General features: G+C 38.9%; 1 protein-coding gene across 1 annotated transcript in view; it reads right to left on the bottom strand.

The window, feature by feature from the left end:
- Positions 1-351: 351 nt before the first annotated feature.
- The window catches only part of ror2 (receptor tyrosine kinase-like orphan receptor 2), a 39,316-nt gene continuing 19,944 nt past the window's right edge, over positions 352-19,723 (bottom strand). The window contains exons 2-9 of the mRNA XM_080874742.1: positions 19,081-19,152; positions 14,220-14,507; positions 13,962-13,992; positions 10,438-10,559; positions 10,015-10,329; positions 8,847-9,101; positions 2,854-3,059; positions 352-2,720 (exon numbers count right to left, since the gene is read on the bottom strand). Of these exons, the coding sequence (XP_080730868.1) occupies positions 1,260-2,720; positions 2,854-3,059; positions 8,847-9,101; positions 10,015-10,329; positions 10,438-10,559; positions 13,962-13,992; positions 14,220-14,507; positions 19,081-19,152 (2,750 nt within the window). The 3' untranslated portion in view covers positions 352-1,259. The remainder of the gene's footprint in view (positions 2,721-2,853; positions 3,060-8,846; positions 9,102-10,014; positions 10,330-10,437; positions 10,560-13,961; positions 13,993-14,219; positions 14,508-19,080; positions 19,153-19,723) is intronic.

Genomic DNA, 19,723 nt, shown 5'->3' with positions numbered 1-19,723 from the left:
TGTTTGTTAAAACAAATAACTGGACCTTACTTGTTAAGCTCATTGTTCTCACTGCCACATGGAGACTTTCAGGTTGTTACACTAGTTATACGTTTACTAGCACAAATGAATGTTTTTGACTAATAAATATACATTAATTTTAGGTCTAAAGTGTCTAAAATCTGTAGTGTTTGAACTTTGAATGTGGGATGACAAAATAAAAAACAAACAAGTGATCCATGTGATGAAAGACTGGCATAATTTGATCCATAAGACTTTATTTGATATTCACATACTGGAAGCAGAAAACAGCTTTAACAAAGCAAACTTGGTGGAAAGGACTAACACCAAGCTTATCCAGCTTTTCCTGTAAAAAAAAAAAAAAAAAAAAAAGAAAACTAAAAAAAAAAAATCAAACCAAAGTAATAAATTACAGATCTATTCAGCTGGGTATAAAAGTTAATGTTAACAGTACCAAATTCATGGAACACGTGTCGTGAGGAATAAAAACTGTCTCTGGCCTGAAAATGATCAAAATAAGGGTGTAAACCTTTATTGTTTTGATGGATGGAAATGTGTGTTATACGAAACCATTTTAATGAAAGAAAAATCAATTCTGAATCAGTTCTATACACCATAAACTGTTGTTCTGCATTCACAGACAATACAATAATAACATAAAAAAAGCAAGCATAAAAATTGGGGGTACAAGAGTTGCGAAACACTTGTTCAGCACAGTAGAACCTTTTCACTTCTGAGTTATCAAATATCCATTTTTTCATTTCAATGAACAAAGTCATTTAGGAATCATCTCAGCCTTCGTTTAACAATCAGTTTCCATGAGTAAGTCGAAGGTATGGCATCCAAGAATTAATGGTGGCACTGATGGCAAGATCATCATCCATATTACACTCCACACAAACTGTCTCACTGGCACGTGAAAATTAAAAATCTGGTAACACCGTGAGCATTAGAGAAGGTAAACAATCTACCATTGTAAGAAAAACTCTAAAATACTTTTCTAAAGTTAAGAACAAGTTTTATGTTGCACAGCAACTGAAAGAATATCATTTCTTCCAAATGGCAACATTTAAAAAAGAGGAATAGCACAATTCATTTTACTTCATCAGAGGGGTTTGAGAGATACAAACATGGGACATTATATACAAAGACATTTATTCACGGTTGTGGAAAAATGGCTCCCTTCATTCAATGTGTTCATAGAATTTTGGGCAAAAATAGCACAGCTGGCATATTATTTCAGATCTACTGTCCTTCAGTTATGTGTCAGACAAGTGGATCGCCAATTCTTCAGTCTGAGGAGCCTCACTTTCACCTAGTAATTCTGTTTCTGGCACTGCCAAGTCCTGGTTTTGGTTCAGTTCTTCCTCTGATGCCCCATCAGCCAATTCTTCATCGTTGGTCTTAGAGTCTTCATTTACCATTGCTGTTCTCTCTGTGGCAGAAGTGTTGGAAGGGACAGTGGTCACATATCCTGTAGATGTGGATCCACTGCCACTATGCTGAGAACCTGATTTGGTAACCATTTGTTGTGGGTGGTGGATCTGCTGGTGTGGCATTGCCATCGGTATTTGCATGGGGTAAAAGTTCTGCAGGTATGGGTAAGCTGGAATTGGGTGATATCCATTGACAGGGATGTAGAGCTGTGGGGGCACCATTGGCCGATGTAGTTGACCCTTTATTGGCATGAATTGGGGCTGATGGAATGGTGAGCTCTTTTTAGGGCTGGTGTATCTTGATGCACTTGTTGTATTTATGCTAAGGTTGCTAACAGGGCTGGTGCTAAGAGAGCTGGTCTGGGTAGTATTATTGCTAGTGCCAGACACCTGAGCAGAGCCATTATAGTTGGACAGGCTCTCCCAGGAGCGCAGACGTGCATGGATGTCTTTGAAGCGAGTTCTCCGGGCTGGGACTTCACTCCAACACTCCAGCATAAGGTTGTAAATCCAGGCCGGGCAGTCATCTGGACAGGGCAGTAACTGGTGGCTGCGCACCATGTCAATTACATCCTGGTTAGAGTAGCCACAATATGGCTGAAGACCATAACTGAATATCTCCCACAGCAACACTCCATAAGACCAGATGTCAGAGTCGGTGGAGAATTTGCCATGCTTAATAGCTTCTGGGGACATCCAACGAATAGGGAAAGGACTTGTTCCCATGAGACTGTAGTAATCAGCAGAGTAAACATCTCTGAATAGCCCAAGATCCAGGATTTTGATACCGAGTTTTTCAAACACAAGAATGTTTCGAGCAGCAAGGTCTTTATGGACTATCTGCTGGCTGGAAAGGTACTCCATTCCAGAAGCAATCTGGGTGATAACATGAATAAAATCAGCTTGCTCTAGAGTGGATTTGATTGTCTTGTCATCATCTGAGCTGCCAACATCGGAGTTAGGGGAGCGCATTACCAGATACTCATGCAAGTCACCAAGGCTGGAATAGGTGAAAATCATGCTCATTGGCTGCTCTTTGGTGACCACGCCAAGCAAACAAACAATGTTTGGGTGCTGCAGATGGAAACGGACCATAGCTTCATGGTGAAATTCCTCACAAAGAGCAGAATCTACCTTGTCCTTTAAAGTTTTTATGGCCACCACTTGGGTCTGCTCACCAGGTACTGTGCCATATAGGTGGCCCTTGTACACCTTGCCAAACCGGTCCTCACCGAGCCCCTCCATAAATCGCACTGCTGACATGTTAATCTCACGCAGCTTCGCCTGCAGCCATGAAACAATAAATACATGTCACCAAAGACTCTGGCCACCAGAATTCAACAATACTTAAACAAATGTATGTAAATCACATTTACTGTGACCATATTTAATGTTACCTTGTTATTATTATTACTACCTGTTGTTTTTGATGATTCAGGGGCGACAGCTCCGTGTCCTGGGAGGGTGAGCTGCTGAGCTGGGAACGAGGTGGTGTGTCATTTGAAGCCTTATGTTTATTGCGACACAAGCAAACCAGAAAGAAGAGGCAAGCGATAACCAATGGGATGGCAACTGCAGGTATTAAAATAAACAGGATCTCCTTCCTGGGGTTTTCTTGTGGCTCTGAAATAATAACAGAAACAAGGTCAAATTATATACAAAATGAAAATTATTTTATATTCACTGCCACTCGCGCAGTTAAATTTCTGGTGCGCGGAACTCTGAACACACGTGGAAGTGTCTGCTTTACGCATGCTGCTGCAGGTAGCTGCAACTGACTTTTAAATGTCTGGAGGTGGAGCCCAAAGGAAGGAGGAGTGTCCTAATATGATTGGTTATGATGGACACTTCACCATGGCAGCAACATCAGCGCTGTTTTACACCGCATTTGTTTACAATTTGGAAAATAAAGTGTGCCGAATTAGATATCAAAAGTTATTGTTTGCTGTGCAGCACGGGAAATACTGACAACTATCACTAAGAAGTCTTTAAGACTGTACTGTACTCATGTATTGAAAGGGTAAGTAACAAATGTGTGTTTCCCCAAAACTGGGGTTAGTTTTTGTGGGTATTGGCATTTTGCCAGAGTAATGTGAAAAGCTACGTGATGGTGGTAAATCTCATGTCCAAATCTCTCCAGGCACATGATAGCTAATAGGGCAGTTATATATAATGATCTTTTGTCACCATGTGTGCAGCGTAGTTTAGTGTTACCAGTTGATTGTGTGTGAATGTCAAATTGTGTTAAAAATGACCTGTGTGAACAAAAGGTGCTGCAGTAGAATAGGAACAGTTTATTGCATCTCTGTCCCTCAGTGAATGTGTGAAACAGACACTCTTTTGTTTGATTAGATCAAAAATCTTTCTTTTAGAGTGGAAGCAAGTAAAGTTAGAAGCTGTTCTTAGCTAAATAGTCTGTTCTGAAAATAATTTCTAATGTATTTTTCCAACATTTCAAGGGTCAGCAGAAAATTAAATTCTAGTTTAAAAAAAGGAAAACTACCCAGGTACTTAGAAATGATAATAATAGAGACATTTAAACCTGCCAAAAAAACGTTTTTGCTCAGCCTGCAGCGGACACATGTAACTGCAAATAACATCAAAGTGAAGTCAGTGATAAATCAGTACAATAGAAACAACAGCTATATGCAGACTGGCAAACTTTACTTTAATCGAGAAAACAAGTTACTGATGTGAATCACAGAGCAAATCTTTCTTATAAATTTTTTATTTATTCATGAAAAGATATACTATACAAAAGGCAAATATTTCACTGTGAACTCCATTTATCAGAATTAGATTAGCATAAAATACAAATGAGCTAATAAATGATGGTGTAATTTGGCTACAGTGAATTAGTTCTCAGTTGTGCAGATTCTTATATAGAATTTAAAGTATATTGTAATGCAAAACCTTTGTACTTTTATTTACAAAATGTACAACATATACTGTAGCATTATTGCTTTTAATCAAGCATGGGATTTAGTGACGTACTTGTTCCACAATTGCAAAAAGTTACTTATCAGCATTTGTTCACTAATTTTCAAAACAATGAACAATAATTTTACCAATAACCATAGATGGAAGTACCTACCCAAATCAGTTCTTTAATGTTTTTTTTTTTGCTAGTCTCTTTATGAACAGTATTTCTGGATTTCTAAATGAATAAAAATATAAACTTATCAACCTTAGATGTGTGGCGTTGTATGGCTACATTTCACTGTGTGTGGCTACATTTCACTGTGTGTTATACTTGTATAACTATGCATGTGACAAATAAAGAACCTTGAACCTTGAAGTGGGCCAGATGGGTGAAACTCCACTTTCTGTCAACATAAAGATGCTTAACTACACATTTAATCCCTGAGATTTCTTAATATAGGCTAAAGAAGTACAACTGAGTTTCTTGATATGATAAATGTGTAAAATTACAGAACGAGTTCTGGTAGTTCACTGCCCAGACTGTCCCATATTTATAAAACCAAAATTTCTATAGTAGACAGTGAAAAACAGGAGCTTTTCTGTCATTTAATTGTTTATCTATTACTTCACTACTTTGGTGTATAGTGGCTGGCTGTGGGTGAGGTCTTTGTCAGGAGGAAAAGCTGTCCAAAAATATAAATTGTTCAGAGGGCCAGATTAGAGTCTATGCCGGCCCCCGGTTCTTATAGTTGACATCCCTGATCTAGATGAACTATTGTAGCGGAGCCTGAATCCACAGTGAATGGAGCTCTGCAGCCAGAAGTTGTGCTTATTTGTTTCACCTAGTGACCAACTGGCAGCATCAAAAGCACATGTTATATATATATATTTTTTTGAAAATTAAGTTTACTCAATTGACTATGAAAACTGCTTTTCCCTTTTCTTAAGAATGATGTGTGCTGCTCAATAGGATGATTTTTTTTTTTTTAAAGAAAATTATAATAAAAGGTATGCAATATTGTATAACAGATTAATAGGAAAGCATTGTGGATGGTTAAGAACATGCCTTTGAAATCTTCGGCTTTAAAACTGGGTTTTCTTGATGGGGTCTACATTGCAGAAAAAATGCTGCAGATTTCTAGTCGTGACGATCAATGTTTTGTATTATTTTTCTTAATCATACGTTCTTTTGTTATAGCTTTAAACATAATCTGAGAAAATATCTGTTTTGTAGAATAATTGTAATATTTCAAATATTGTGTGAATAAACATTAAAAAAGTATTTAAGTATTTCTGAAATACCTGAAAAGTGTACCTGTCAAAATGAGATTCATGGAAAAAAATCTCAAATGATGCAATATCAAAACCCATGTTTTTTGTTTTGTTTACAAAAAAAAAACTAATGATACCACAGCACCTTCCATTTCACAACATTGCCCATGTCAGTGGGCTAATTCCTGTAAATATTTTTGGGGGATTTTGCTTTTGCCTGCCCTTGCTGGATTTGTTTGCTTAGCTGCTTGCCTTCCTGTGAATGACAACTGCCTGCTTCTAGATTAAAAGATTTAGAACGTGATAATCCCCGAACGAGATGGTGGACACAGAAGATGAAAAGAGCCATTAAGGAGAAGACGTCATCCTATCAGGCTTGGCTAGCCTGTGGGACTCCTGTGGGACTAGCAGAAACAAACATTTTGTTGGCCTCTAAACAATTCTGGTAAACCGTCTTAGTAGGGGTGACTTAGGAGGGGATGGGAATATGGAATATGGATTTTCCACAGACAAACTGAGGATATAGCCAAGGAATACTCATCTCTTTAATCCTACATTCAAAACTTCTCTAGAGGAAAGTTTGAGGACAAGGGGATGCCTTGCTCATCACTGGAGGGAAGGTCAATAAGGGAGGTTAAAAAACAAACAAAAAAAACTCCCTGGTGGCATGGGCCCAAAGGGGTGTATGAGATTTTCTTAAGTAAGTTCGTTAAAGCCCTGGGTGGGACATCTGGATTGTTGGTTACCATCTTTAAAAAGGAGGACCAGCGGCTGTGCTCAAGTCATAGAGAGATTGTGCTATTCGGCCACCCTGATAAGGTATACACAAAGGTATAATAGGGGGAAATCATCTTTCAATTTCAGGAGGAACAGTTCAGTTTTCCCCTCGGCCGAGGAGCCCTAGACTAGTTCTTTAGCCACTCTATAATAGGGTGCATGGGACTTTGCTCAACCAGTGTACATGTGCTTTGTGGACTTGCGGAAGGCATTTGACTGTGTCCTTCTTGGGACCTGTGAGGGATTATGTGACTCAGTGACCCATTTGATGCCTGCTCAACTACACAGAACTTGAGCCCCATTACTTTTAATGAGCCAAGGATCACATCTACCTAATGGACTCCCAATTTATTAATGTAAATGGGGAGTCCTCTTCACACACAAAGTTTAATTATGAGTACCACAGGGTTCTGTGCTAAGACCAGTTCTGTTTACATTATACATCATTTTTTAAGGCATATCATTCAAAGGTCTAGTATACATTTTGACTGCTTTGTACAAGATTGCTTCATTGACAGCTCCAAATGTCAATGAAACAAGATGACATACAAGAATTAGTTAAACTGTACAAATATCTTAAAAGCATAAAGATGTTGATGACAATGATGATGTTGATAATTTACTGCTTATATATTCAGATAAAAGTAACGTTGCTGTACTCAGCCCTAAACATCTTAGAAACATGGTGTCGAACCAGATATTTACTCTGGTTCGACACCATACTGTGAAGAATCTTCACAGTCATAGGTTCTTCAATCCATATTAAACAAATATGTAGGACTGCTTTCGTGCATTTGTGTAATATCTCTAAATTAGAAACATCCTTTCTCAGAATGATCCTGAAAAACTAGTTCATACATTTATTGCCTCTCAGCCGGAGTATTGTAAATTAATATCATCGGGCTGTCCTAAAAACCTACCTTTTTATAAAGCATGTAGTTAGGGCTGGTTCAGGTGACTCTGAATCCCCCATTAGTTATGATCCACTGAGTTTTTCTTACTCACTCAACTTCTTCATTCACTGTTTGTTTACACACCACTCTGTACTTAATCATTAGCTATTATTAATCTCTAGCTCCCTGCCCTCTTTAATCTCTATTGGGGTTTTCTCTCTCTTATTGTAGTGTCTTTACCTTACAATATAAATCACCTTTGGGTGACTGTTTTTGTGATTTGGCACTACATAAATAAAATGTAATTGAACTGATTCTTGCGTCTGCCTTTTGTGCATAATGTGATTCTGTTGGCTCTGTCAGGTAGTGGCTTCAATCTCACACTGGGGCAGTTTGCAGTCAAGTGCAAAGTGGCAGGAATAAGAATTAGCACCTCTAAGGCTGAGGCACCTAAGGCACCTCTATGAGCTCTGGGTTGACTGAAAGATTAAGAAGTTTTATTTGAAAAGGTTGATTAGGCAGCCAAGGTTTCAGGTGAACACATTGTGAGACCTAGCACCATCTTATCTTGTGATTTAGTGAGATCACGTGGCCCTGGATGTGAGTGGGCATTAAGGCTGGGAAGGGATCTCATAACTGGAGTATAGATGGCAGACAGTCGTGCTGTAAACCCCGCCCTCTGATCAAAGATGGCCGTTCACAATGGACATACATGGCTCCACTCCTCTTTCAAACCATCTGTCTTCTCTGTCCAAAATGTGGACATTGGCATCCTCAAAGAGCGACGTTTGTCCTTTAGATGCAGATGTACAGCTGAGTCTTGCCCTGTTGAGGTGGCTCTTGTCTATGTTGTGCCATGCATTTATGAAGTGGCTGTTTGGTCTCGCCAATGTAGCACTGAACAGCATGTACTATGTAGTTTAATTTGTGTTTAGGAGTTTTGTCCTTGGGATGAACCAGTTTTTGTCTGAGTGTCCCAGTGTACTTCAGACCCAGCCATACACTCAGACAAAAACTGGTTCAAAAAACAGCCTCTCACAATAGATGCCAGGTTCTCAGATCCATCATCCTTTTGACAGGAGGTTAATTTATTCCCACTGTTGAAAAGTGCTTGTTCATAGGAGAACATCTGCTTGTTGGGTTTTACTCTTTAACATTGCAGGACCCTTACCTTGCAATATAAAATCACCTTGAGGCACTCTAAAAAAAATAAATTAAATTTAAATGGATAATATACAGACAGGTCAGGAAAACCTTGAGCCCTCCCATGAGGAAATCCGGTCCACTTTGTCATTTAGAGGGAAGGGTCTAAGTGATTTACAATGGTAAATCAACACAGAGTTGTTCTAAGTGATCACCTGATGGTTGTAGCTTCTTGATGGATGATAATGGCCTCATTCACAGAGCAAGAAAGCTCACTGAATTGTCTTATGAAAATGAAAATGATGTGATTCACATGCCATAGTCTTCATAGTCAACTTTAAACACCAAGGTATCAAGAGAGCACTTTCCACAACTTAGGAGGAAATTCCCTTATGCTACTTACTGCAGGGCTGGATTTCACACAGGTCCACCCTGACCAGAGGGTCCAGGGTGAAGCACCAGGGTGCCTGCATTAGGCCTCCTGGATTACGACAGAAGTTGTGACTTCCCCAGAGCTCAGGATACTCCTGAGACAGTTGGTGACTGTGCGGGTACTGAGCGCTCCATGGCTGGCAGTAGTGACCAGATTTAGTGATGCTGATTGTGCCCTTGTAGTTAACTCCACTTCCATTATAGCAGCTGTGATCTGAGGGGGAATCTGTAGAACGGACAATGACAGACAGACAATGAATTTCAGGTGTCTGAAATTTTGAGAATTTAATGAGTGCTAAATGATGTATTAATTATAATTGAAAGTAAAATATATGATCCTCTGCTCCTAGTTCTATGTTTACCCTTGCAGGTTATTTTTTGACTCAATTATTTAAAACGCAAAAATTGTATTAATTTGTGAAATAAAATTAAAATAGGTGCAACATAATTTCTAAGGTAAATGTGAACCGCTATATTTATGAAATGCATCAGTCTCCCATCAGTGGTTTAGACAAAAAAATGCACTTTTATTTAGGGAAATTTGGTGGTTTAAAATTAAACTGTGTATGCCACTGTAGACCTCTTGTGCATTAAAGAGATAACCACAATAACCAATCAGAATATAAAAATATATAAACAATTAAAATGGTACCCAGAATTACAAACGCAGGGCTGGAAGTTATGTCTACGATACAGCTTTGGTCAGTTTTACAGTGAACCTCCCTGCTTAATACAGTTAGGTAAGTAAGTTTTTTGGACAACACATAATGTTTTGTCATTTTTCCTCTCTACACTACCAGATTGGATTTCAAATCAAACAACCAATATGGGATTGGCTGGTTGGCTGGTTAACAGCTATGAAATGCATCCATATGAAATCATCTCTAGATCTTTTATGTGCTTATTTTATCATGTAATAGTCCTTGAAACTTATCAGGTAAATGCCCAATTCGTTTGAAAATATGAGACTATGAAGCAAAATGGTGGTGTACAGAAGAATATTTAGAAAAATAATGTCAGTATCTAAATATTTATGACCCTAACTGAATATAGTATGCAGTAATGGGGTGTATGCTTGCACATTTGTTTCATAACTGGGGTATTTTTATACATTTTTGTGTGTGCATTCATCCACCTACATGAACCCAATTTTTCTGGTGGTATTCCTATCCTCATACAGGAAGCTGCAGCAGGTGTTCCTGGCTGTGGCAGCAAGTGACAGCTTGGGAGCTCAAGCTGCATGAGTAACATAGGATTCGATCTGGCAATGGTGTACTCAGCAAGACAAAGGTCATTCTCCAGAGCCTCGCACTCATCTCTACAGAGTTGACGGCGCCGAGGGCCCCGAGATTGCTCATCACACAGAGGGAAGACATAGTAGCAGAAGGATGGGATGGCGAACTCAGAGCACTGATCAGACAGGTGGGTGGATGTTCCAATCATAGTGAGGGCAGCTTAAAAAAAGTGGAAAAAGTTGTAACTGTTTGCTTGGAAATTTCAGATATTGTTAAAGTTTAGAATTAAGGAATATATCAACCATGAAGGATGCCTAATTTCCTCACCTGTAATGCGGTTTTCATTCTCCCCTTGCTTCTGCAGAGACTCGACATAGATACTGCGGTTACCGATGAATCGAGCACAGGCAATGCCACGATATGGCTGGCAAAAATGTTTTTCACGTGACCTAAAGAGAAAAAAACAACAAAAAAAAAAACAGGTTTAAATTCTTTAAATGACTTCAGGAGAAAATGTGATGTAATATGATGTCTGGCCTTTATACGCTCTGCACATCTTTGCTGTTTGTAGATGTAACCTGTTGCTTCAGAAATATACGTAGTCTGTTGCAATGTAAGCTGCACATTACACATGCATACTGGTCTTCTGTAATAAGCATATTTAAATAATCCATATCAAGCATGAATGTCAGCTGATATATTATACAATTTTTGTAAACTCTTAAACGTTACCCAGAAATTCAGTATAATTTAGATTCCTGTAATTAACCAGGAAAATGTTTGGACAAACCTTCTCGTTTAATGTTTTTTCTTTATTTTCACTACTTTCTACATTGTAGATACTTACTGAAGACATCAAATATATGAAGCATGATCAATGGAATTATGTAGCAAAGAAAAAAATTGATAAATAATTCTAAATGTGTATTATATTTTAGATTCCTCAAAGTAGTCCCCCTTTGTTTTTTTGATGATGTATTCGATGAAATGTTCTCACTTCACAGATGTGAGATTAGAAATTAGACCAGTGGAAATCTTTGAAATCTGTGTTTTGGTCTGATGAGTCCAAATTTGAGATCTTTGGTTCCACCCGCTGTATCTTTGTGCGACTGAAAAGGTGAACGGATGGCCTCTCGTGCATGGTTCGCACCATGAAGCATGGAGGAGGAGGTGCTTTGCTAGTGACACTGTTGAGGATTTATTCAAAATTGATGGCACACTGAGCCAGCATGGCTACCACAGCATCCTGCAGCAACACGCCATCTCATCTGGTTTGTGCTTAGTTGAACAATCATTTATTTTTCAACGGGACAATGACCCCAGACACACTTCCAGCCTGTGTAAGGGCTATTTGACCAAGAAAGAGAGTGTTGGAGTGCTGTGCCAGATGGGCTGGCCTCCACAGACACCTGGCCTAAACCCAATCAGGATGGTTTGGGATGAAATTGACCGCAGAGTGAAGGCGAAAGGGCCAACAAGTGCTCAGCATCTCTGGGAACTTCTTCAAGACTGTTGGAAAACCATTTCAGTGCTAGTTAATGAGCACAGAGCCGACTAGATGATGTCGGTCCCTTAGGCTAGCCCGATGAAGTCTGTATGTTATTGTTTAGCCAGAGACTTTCACACCAGTGCCTAGTGGATGTCAATTTGAAGGGTTCTGGCAGTGCTCATCCTGTTTGTTCTGCCATCATGAAGAAGATGGGCTACCTGTAAAACATCTTTAGGGTCCAAAGATGCTGATGATAGCAGCAGTGACACTAGCCCTAGCCAAATGCAGAAACTAGTGAAAAACAGAAAGGAGCAGCAAAAGAGGTCAGTGGCTTCCACCACTATTAATTTACCGTTCATACTTTGGGCTATTCAACCTCCTTATATAAGACTTTCCGAAACAGTAATTTCAGGTCACCTAACATTACAAAGATTTATGACACAAAAGTTTAATGCAACACAGTTGACAAAGTAGACAGAGAAAGCTGTATTTAAGGTAAATGCACTTGGGGCAAAAGATTTATATACACTACACTCATCTCATGCTAATTTTGGGCTTTGAATTCTTTGAAATGTTCTTTTAGGGTGTGATGCTTGTACGGCATCCATTTTTAATCAACTTTTCTCTAATATTGTAAGTATGCATATATACTCAAATATATGCATACATTTTATATATTTTATTAAGTGGTGCTAGAGGTTGTACAGGTTCTTTTAACTTATCAAGACCAAGGTGTACTAACATCTTGTTAACATCTTGTTAATGATAATTATTAACTACTAGTTTCTTTTTGCCAGCAGTTTGAAAGCACTCATTGGATTGACCACTACTCACAAAGTCCAAGGAACTCAGTGATGATCTAAGAAGGAGAATTGTAGATTTATACAAGTTGGAAGTTTCACACAAGTTTAAACCACTGCAGATTCTGAGACCAGCAGTTCAAACAATTGTGCCCAAGTTATTCAGATGTGTCACCACATTGCCATGGTCTGAAACAAGATCCAAACGGTCACACTCAGGATAGAGGAAATTGGTAGGGATGTTTACAAGCAAGGCTCACACCTAACATGAACTGAAAATTGCTGGAATACTACTGTCACTCTCCACAGTGAAGTGAGTTTTACATCACCATGGAGTGAGAGTGTACTGACCATGAAAGAAGTCCCTGCTCCAAAATGGACACCTTTAACCTTAACTGAAATTTGAATCTACCCAGAAGAAGCCAAATGCCTTCTGGAGAAAGGTTTCATGATCAGATGAGACCAACATTGAGCTATTTGGCTGCAATGACAAAAGCCATCTCTGGAGGAGCAAAGGTGAGGTTTTTAAACTAGTGCAAGCACAAATGCCAGCAACAACGGCGTCCACTTACAGCTGCAGAAGTCTAAATCAGACATTACTGGGGATCTATGCTTCAAAGGGAAATCTGCAATGTAGCTATGTCATAACTGCAAGCCCACAAACCCGCAAACCCATCAAAACAATGTAACTACATGTCCAGTCAATGCCGCATGTGGCTACTGTTATTGGCTTGGTCAGTACTGTCAATTTTTCTTGTGCATTTTTTCACTGCAGTTTAGGAATTTATCAGTAAGAGACAACAATCTTGGTCTTAATACAAGCACTAACAATCTTAGCATTGCTTGAGGGAGACTGCTGAAACTAATTTCAATTTCCATTAAATTTTACAAAAGTATGCAGGGAGTTCCTGAAGGACAAATAAACTGATACCATCTGGCCACAGTTGCTAATGTCCATCAGCAACTGTACAAACACATAAAGGCACTAACATCTTATAGCCACAATCTGTGTGCTATAGGTTGACACTTAAAATTCGCTAATTTCTATGGGGCGATCGTGGCTCAAGAGTTGGGAGTTCGCCTCGTAATCGGAAGGTTGCCGGTTCGAGCCCCGGCTTGGACAGTCTCGGTCGTTGTGTCCTTGGGCAAGACACTTCACCCGTTGCCTACTGGTGGTGGTCAGAGGGCCCGGTGGCGCCAGTGTCCGGCAGCCTCGCCTCTGTCAGTGCGCCCCAGGGTGGCTGTGGCTACAATGTAGCTTGCCATCACCAGTGTGTGAATGTGTGTGTGAATGGGTGGATGACTAGATATGTAAAGCGCTTTGGGGTCCTTAGGGACTAGTAAAGCGCTATATAAATACAGGCCATTTACCATTTAAAAAAAAAAAAAAAAAAACCCCAACAACAACAACAATAACCCCCAACCCCAAAACAAGACAAAAAATAAAACAAGCAAAAACTGTTAAAAAAAATAAAAATCCTTGATTAAAAATACTTACAAACATATAAACACAAACAGACAAACACACATAACACACTATTAACAAGAAGATGGCTACTTACGGTTCAGTTGGGCCTTGTGTGGGCATCTGTCCTGTAAATCAGAAAGAAAACAAGTACATGAAAATAAGGAGTGACTGGCTCTACAGTCAGAAACATTGCAGTTTTTATGATTAGTAAAAGCTTCCTGCACAAGCCACTGACCTCACTGAGACGTGTGTAAACAGAAGTTGTATAAATAAACACTTAATATTAATTATTTAACCCATACAGTTAAGCCTTAAAATTAAAAGTTATAGTACAAATAAACTTCAGTCTTACCTAGTTTGACATAAAGAACACCTGTGGCAGAAATGACTTTGACTGAGTTCGATGCAACACACTGATAATAGCCCGTATCTGTTGTGTCCAGGTCCTGGATGCGGAGCTTTGAGCCTGCCTCTGTCTTGCGGATGGTTAGGCGTCCCTGTTCCTGTACTACAGGGGCATCATTCTTCAGCCAGCGGATAGACGGCCGAGGATTTCCTGCCACTTTGCAATGAAGGGTGGCTGTCTGCCCCTGAAAGAGCGTGATGTTGTTGACTGGCTTCTGGAACTCCAAAAAATATCCTTGAAGAAGTAAAACATTGGTTTTAAGCCTGATAGTAGCATTCTGTCTAATAAAACATCTGGAGCATCAAGTTTGTTGCATTTGATTGTTAATTGGTACAGTGTGTCTCTGCTTTTATTCTTTGCAGTGAAACCTATTTTAATAATTGTGAGCACACAAGCAGACGGCTCCCCTGAACCAGCAGCAAACTGGGATGCAGCCTGATCAACCCTTGAACCATTACATAATCATAGTATTACTGCTACAGCTAGAGGGTGTGAGACAAGAGTATAGGAAGATGTTGGAACATCCTTTGTCCTTTCTAGTGTGGTTCTATGGAGAATTTTGTATTGGACAAGGTGTAAGTTGGGGCTTTAGTCGTTTTGAAGGTGTTTAAGCATATTTGTGTCTAGAAGTTTTGATCTGGATTGATGGACTTATCTGTGATGGTTTATTATTCCATAAAAATTTTGTTCGTTTCAAAGCTCTGCAAAGCTTTGGACCATACTTGGGGTAATTGTCTTCATGGTATATAAACCCATGACCAATCAATTTCAGTGTAGAAGGGATGATGAAGCACTAAGATATTGTGGTAGACCATCTTGTTCGTGATACCATCAATTTTCATTCATTTGCCCATGGAGTTTACAGAACTGGAACTCCATTTCCAGGTCTTAAAGTCTCTTTGAAATGAAATTTGAATGTTAGTGAGATTTTTACCTGGATAAATAAAGGACTAATAATAATTTTTTTTTTTTTTGTGTGTGTGTCCTGTTTGGATCTTTAGCCATCAGAATTGTTGTCTTAAGGCCAAGAAAGATGCCAAGCGGATTTATTTTACCAAGTGGATCATCATGGCCTTGCCATATTGGTCCATTTGATTGACCTTTATTATAATTATGAATTTATTTTATTTTCAGTTGCTACAAACGGGACAGACATGACTGGGGGATAGGACAGGGAGAAAGAATGAAAGAAAGAGAGGGAGAGAAAGAAAACCAGAGGGGAGAAGAGACGGTGAGAAGGGGGGGAAGAAAGAAAAAAAAAACAAACAAAAAAAACAAAACACCTGGGTCACCTGTATGGAGAAAAAAAAAAAACAGAAGAGAAAACAAACAACAAAGAGCAACATAATAAAAAAAAACACGGCACCATCACAATAAACTAGCTAGCAGTAGATATCAGTAGATACTAAATAATAAACGATATTGTGCAGCACGTAAGGTAGACAGCGCACAATGTGCTTTGAGGCAGCAGCCAAGAAAGCTGTAGTCCGCGTCTGTGAATACCCGTGTGTACACCTGTGTGCATACCTAATAATAATTTTTAAAAAATAATTCCACATTTGAATCTCCACTGTGTTTCACTGTGGGTGCAGGACATCTATAATCAAAACAGTCTCTAGGTTTACTGCGGACATAAACATGACAATGCTGACCAAAGAGTTTAAATTTGGACTCATCTGTTCACAGCACCTTCCTCCAATCTACAGTCCAGTATTAATGAACCATGTACACAATTTTTCAAAAAAGAAAAAAAGTAAATAACTAAAGTATGGTTCTTAGTTTATTGTTTATACTTTGTCTCTACTCACTTGGTATCATGGTAGCCTTAGTTCTTGTTGTCTGTTTTGCTCATAGTAACCCACTACGAGACTAGCAAAGTAAACCCTAACTTCTGAGTTTTCCTTGATATCCCATTATATCAAGTTTGTAGGTTAAATCTCCGTCTGTGTTAGGTTTTAACTTCTTAATTACTTGTTGTTTTACTTTGAAAGTCTTTTGTCTTGTGTACTGAGAGTCATTTCCCTTTTGTTTTTGTATCCCTGATTTGTTCTCAGTGTGTTTCTCCCTAGGCTCATTATCTTTTGTAATTATTGTCCGATTCTCCGCTTGCCCCTTGTCGCATCGCCCCTTGTCGCATCGCCCCTTGTGGTTGTGTGTCCGTTAGTTCATGGGTTCCCTGATGATTCCTTGTATTATGATCCCTTGCTCCAGCCCTGCTAGGTCTTTTGTTTGTTTGTTTGTTTTGTTTTTTAATTCTTTGATTTTAGCTTTAAAGCTTCTTTTCTGAGTCAGTTCCCGTTTCTCGAGTCTTGCACTTGGATCCACATCTCGTCTGCCACACACCCACTCATGATAGAATTAAGCTTAATTTTGGAAGATGTTAAACTGTATTTTATGAGTGTTTTTGTTATTTAGCCCAATTTCACTGGAATAATGGGTGGGACAAAACAGAAACCCAATCCATGTGAACAGCCTCACAAACAGCAACTTTCAAAATTACCATAATTGCACGGTATATCAAGCTCCTTTCAGTACACTAAAAATAGTTTGATTCCCTGGATAAATCTGGACTGAGGATATTTACTAAACGTGATAGTTTTGCATGACAGTCTTCACTCTAGGAACTGTGAATTGTTGTACAATACCTCAGTTATTTGCTTATAAAAACACATAACAACAACAACTGATCTTACTGTCCCCCACCTGCTGCGCCCCACTTTTTTAAAAACACCCGACTGTACTGATTTTTCTGTTTAGATGTGGAGGCAAAGTCATCAGCCAAAAATATACACAACAATAGTTCTTTTTTTTCTTTTTTTTTTTTTCCACTGTGTCCTACATAATCAATTCAATCTTAGAAAATTCATTAAAGTTAGAATTTAGATTCCAATAACATTTGTTTATTTGTTTTTTTGTCATAACATTTTGACCTACTTTTTACAGTCTGTATCACATTTCAGAGCCTGAACTTTTTCAGTTCTACTTGAATAAATAAGTTGATTCAGGACTTTTACCAAAATATTTTTTAACACACGTAAAGAAAGGGAATAAAAAGGAATAGGTGCAGAGATAATGATAAATACACACTAAGATTATGGCTATTGGTACTTCTGCTTTATGAGCAGCAGACAGATTCTGGAGTTCATGCAGTGGAAAAACAGATCTGTGGCCTATTTCCCATCCTGACACAGCACTTCTACTCACAGGCTACAGAAGAGTAATGTTATCATAAAGCTCTTTAATCACAAATTGTTAATTTTTCTGTTATGAAAATAAGTGTGTAAGGGCAGTGCAGTTAGGAAAGGAGAAAAAAGGCATTAGTGATTAAAGGAGTCAAAACAAACAATGAACTGCACAGTTGCCTCCCACGCCCCCCAAAAAACAAAACCCCACACTCCCTTGTATGGGTCAGTCACAACCTCACAGTTCTTTATCATTTCCATGCAGTCCTGGCTGCTACTCCAGTGACTGCCTGGCTTGAAGTTGTGGTGTGACCAGAGGTCCCTGCACTATGACAGTCTTGGTCCAACACTCAGAAGCTAACCGCTGCATAGTGTAAGGGCATCGCCGGCTTTTTAGGCTAATTTATTCTTTATTTTGACAAATGATAATCTGTCAAAAATACACAACTCTGCTGCAATTCACAACACGAAAAATGAAAAAGTTAAGGCCACAACTAAGATTCCGGTTCAAGAGTGTTGCCGCATAACTTTATTGTGAAGCAACATTTTTAATTCTCTTATCAGTCACTTACAGAATGTAATGTAGTCCAGCACAGGTTGGGGCAGAATGCCTGCCGGCCAACACTCAGTGATCCACAGGGCCATCATCATTCTTGGCTGAAGTCCAAACTACTTTGGGACTAGTAAGGTATCAAATATCAAAGCTCAAGTACTTGATTGATTAGGCTTATCCCTGCGAGACAGAAGTAATGAAAAGCAGCTTTCTAACAAAACAGACTTTCCTGCAAGTTTCAAAAGCCTGGCCCACTAAGAGCAATAGCTTGTTTGTCCCAGAAACAACTACTCAAGGAATGCAGCTGATAACTGCACAGAGGAGCTATTCCTAAATCAAAGATACTGAGACAGCAACAGAAATTGTGAATTATAATGTTTTGATCTGCTGATGGGAGTCTGACATATTACTATGAAATAATTATTTAAATCTGCCATGTGCTTTACTCAGAGTTTGGGTGAGCTCGGGGCCTATGGGTCACAAGACAATGCTGTATATATTCTAATTAGGAATGGAAACACTCTACTCAGTCTTTCTGCATCAGTGTTGAATCTTTCCCTTAAAGTACTGACACTACTTGCAATATTCCCAACTAGTTTTTAGCATACAGACCAATGGGTCCTTCCTTGATTAACAGTTTATCTGTCTAGTCACTACTTCTGAGTAGCTCTCCAGATATAATCTACATTGTCAGATGTAGCTCGTGACCACAGCATTTGATTTTAGTCAATAGACAAGCTCAAAAAGTCCAAATGTGACATTTTGATGTGATGACAGAGGTCAGTAGGATGAAACCAAGTCATTGGGTGAAATTATAAAGTGAGATTATGGCTTGGTGAGCTATGTCAAGCTTAAAGTCAGAGTTTTCTCTGTCTCTTGAATGTGGCTCTCTTTTAAATTGGCTAAATCCCTGTGAAAATCACAACAGAAAGAAGTGCATAGCAACAGCAAACAGCAAAATACAAGTCATTTTTGATATGGATTATACAAATAGTCCAATAGTAATTGAGCTTTAGGTGTGTACATAACTGACACAAACAGCATCAGAAAACAAAAGGAATTTCAATCTCACCTTCGACTGTTGGCGCAGCTCCACTCTGAGCTTCAGCCACACCACCTATGCCTACTGAGAGGCCCGGATTATCTGGAGGACAGAATTTGAGGGAATGAGTTCAAGTGAAACCTAAAATAAAAACAAGACCATGCAAACTGGTGGAGGTTCCAAGATGTTGCAAAGACTTAAAAATACAGACTAAAATTTTGCATTCTATCCTTGAAATTTCCCCCTCGTGGGACTAATAAAGGTATATCTTATCTTATCTTAAGGTGGTGCTTAAAATTCTGCTTTGTCCCAAGTAGTGAGAATGTAAAAGTGCCTCCCAGAATTTTAAATGCGGAATTTTCATTTGATGTAAATGAAGGAGGCCCTCTGCAAACTAAACTAAAGTGGATGCCTGCAAAACTGTCTTTTTGGCAAAGAAAAACCCCTCCACAACATGTAGCCCATGCAAAAATATGCTTGAGGAGGTAGGCATATCATTGTTAAAGGTAAGACGTGCCTTGATAAATGTGGATATATTTTTCATGGTATACCAAGATAGAGTGACAAACCAACAAATATGTGCTATGTCTGTTCAACCATTTATAAAAATAAAATAAATAATAATAATCAGCTATAAGAGGTTCGTTGACCCACTATTAATCATGTGCTTCCT

The sequence above is a fragment of the Rhamphochromis sp. 'chilingali' genome (genome assembly GCF_963969265.1).
Source record: "Rhamphochromis sp. 'chilingali' genome assembly, chromosome: 2".
NCBI lineage: Eukaryota > Metazoa > Chordata > Actinopteri > Cichliformes > Cichlidae > Rhamphochromis > Rhamphochromis sp. 'chilingali'.
Note: the sequence above shows the minus strand (reverse complement) of the source record. Positions and strands in the feature narration are given on the sequence as shown.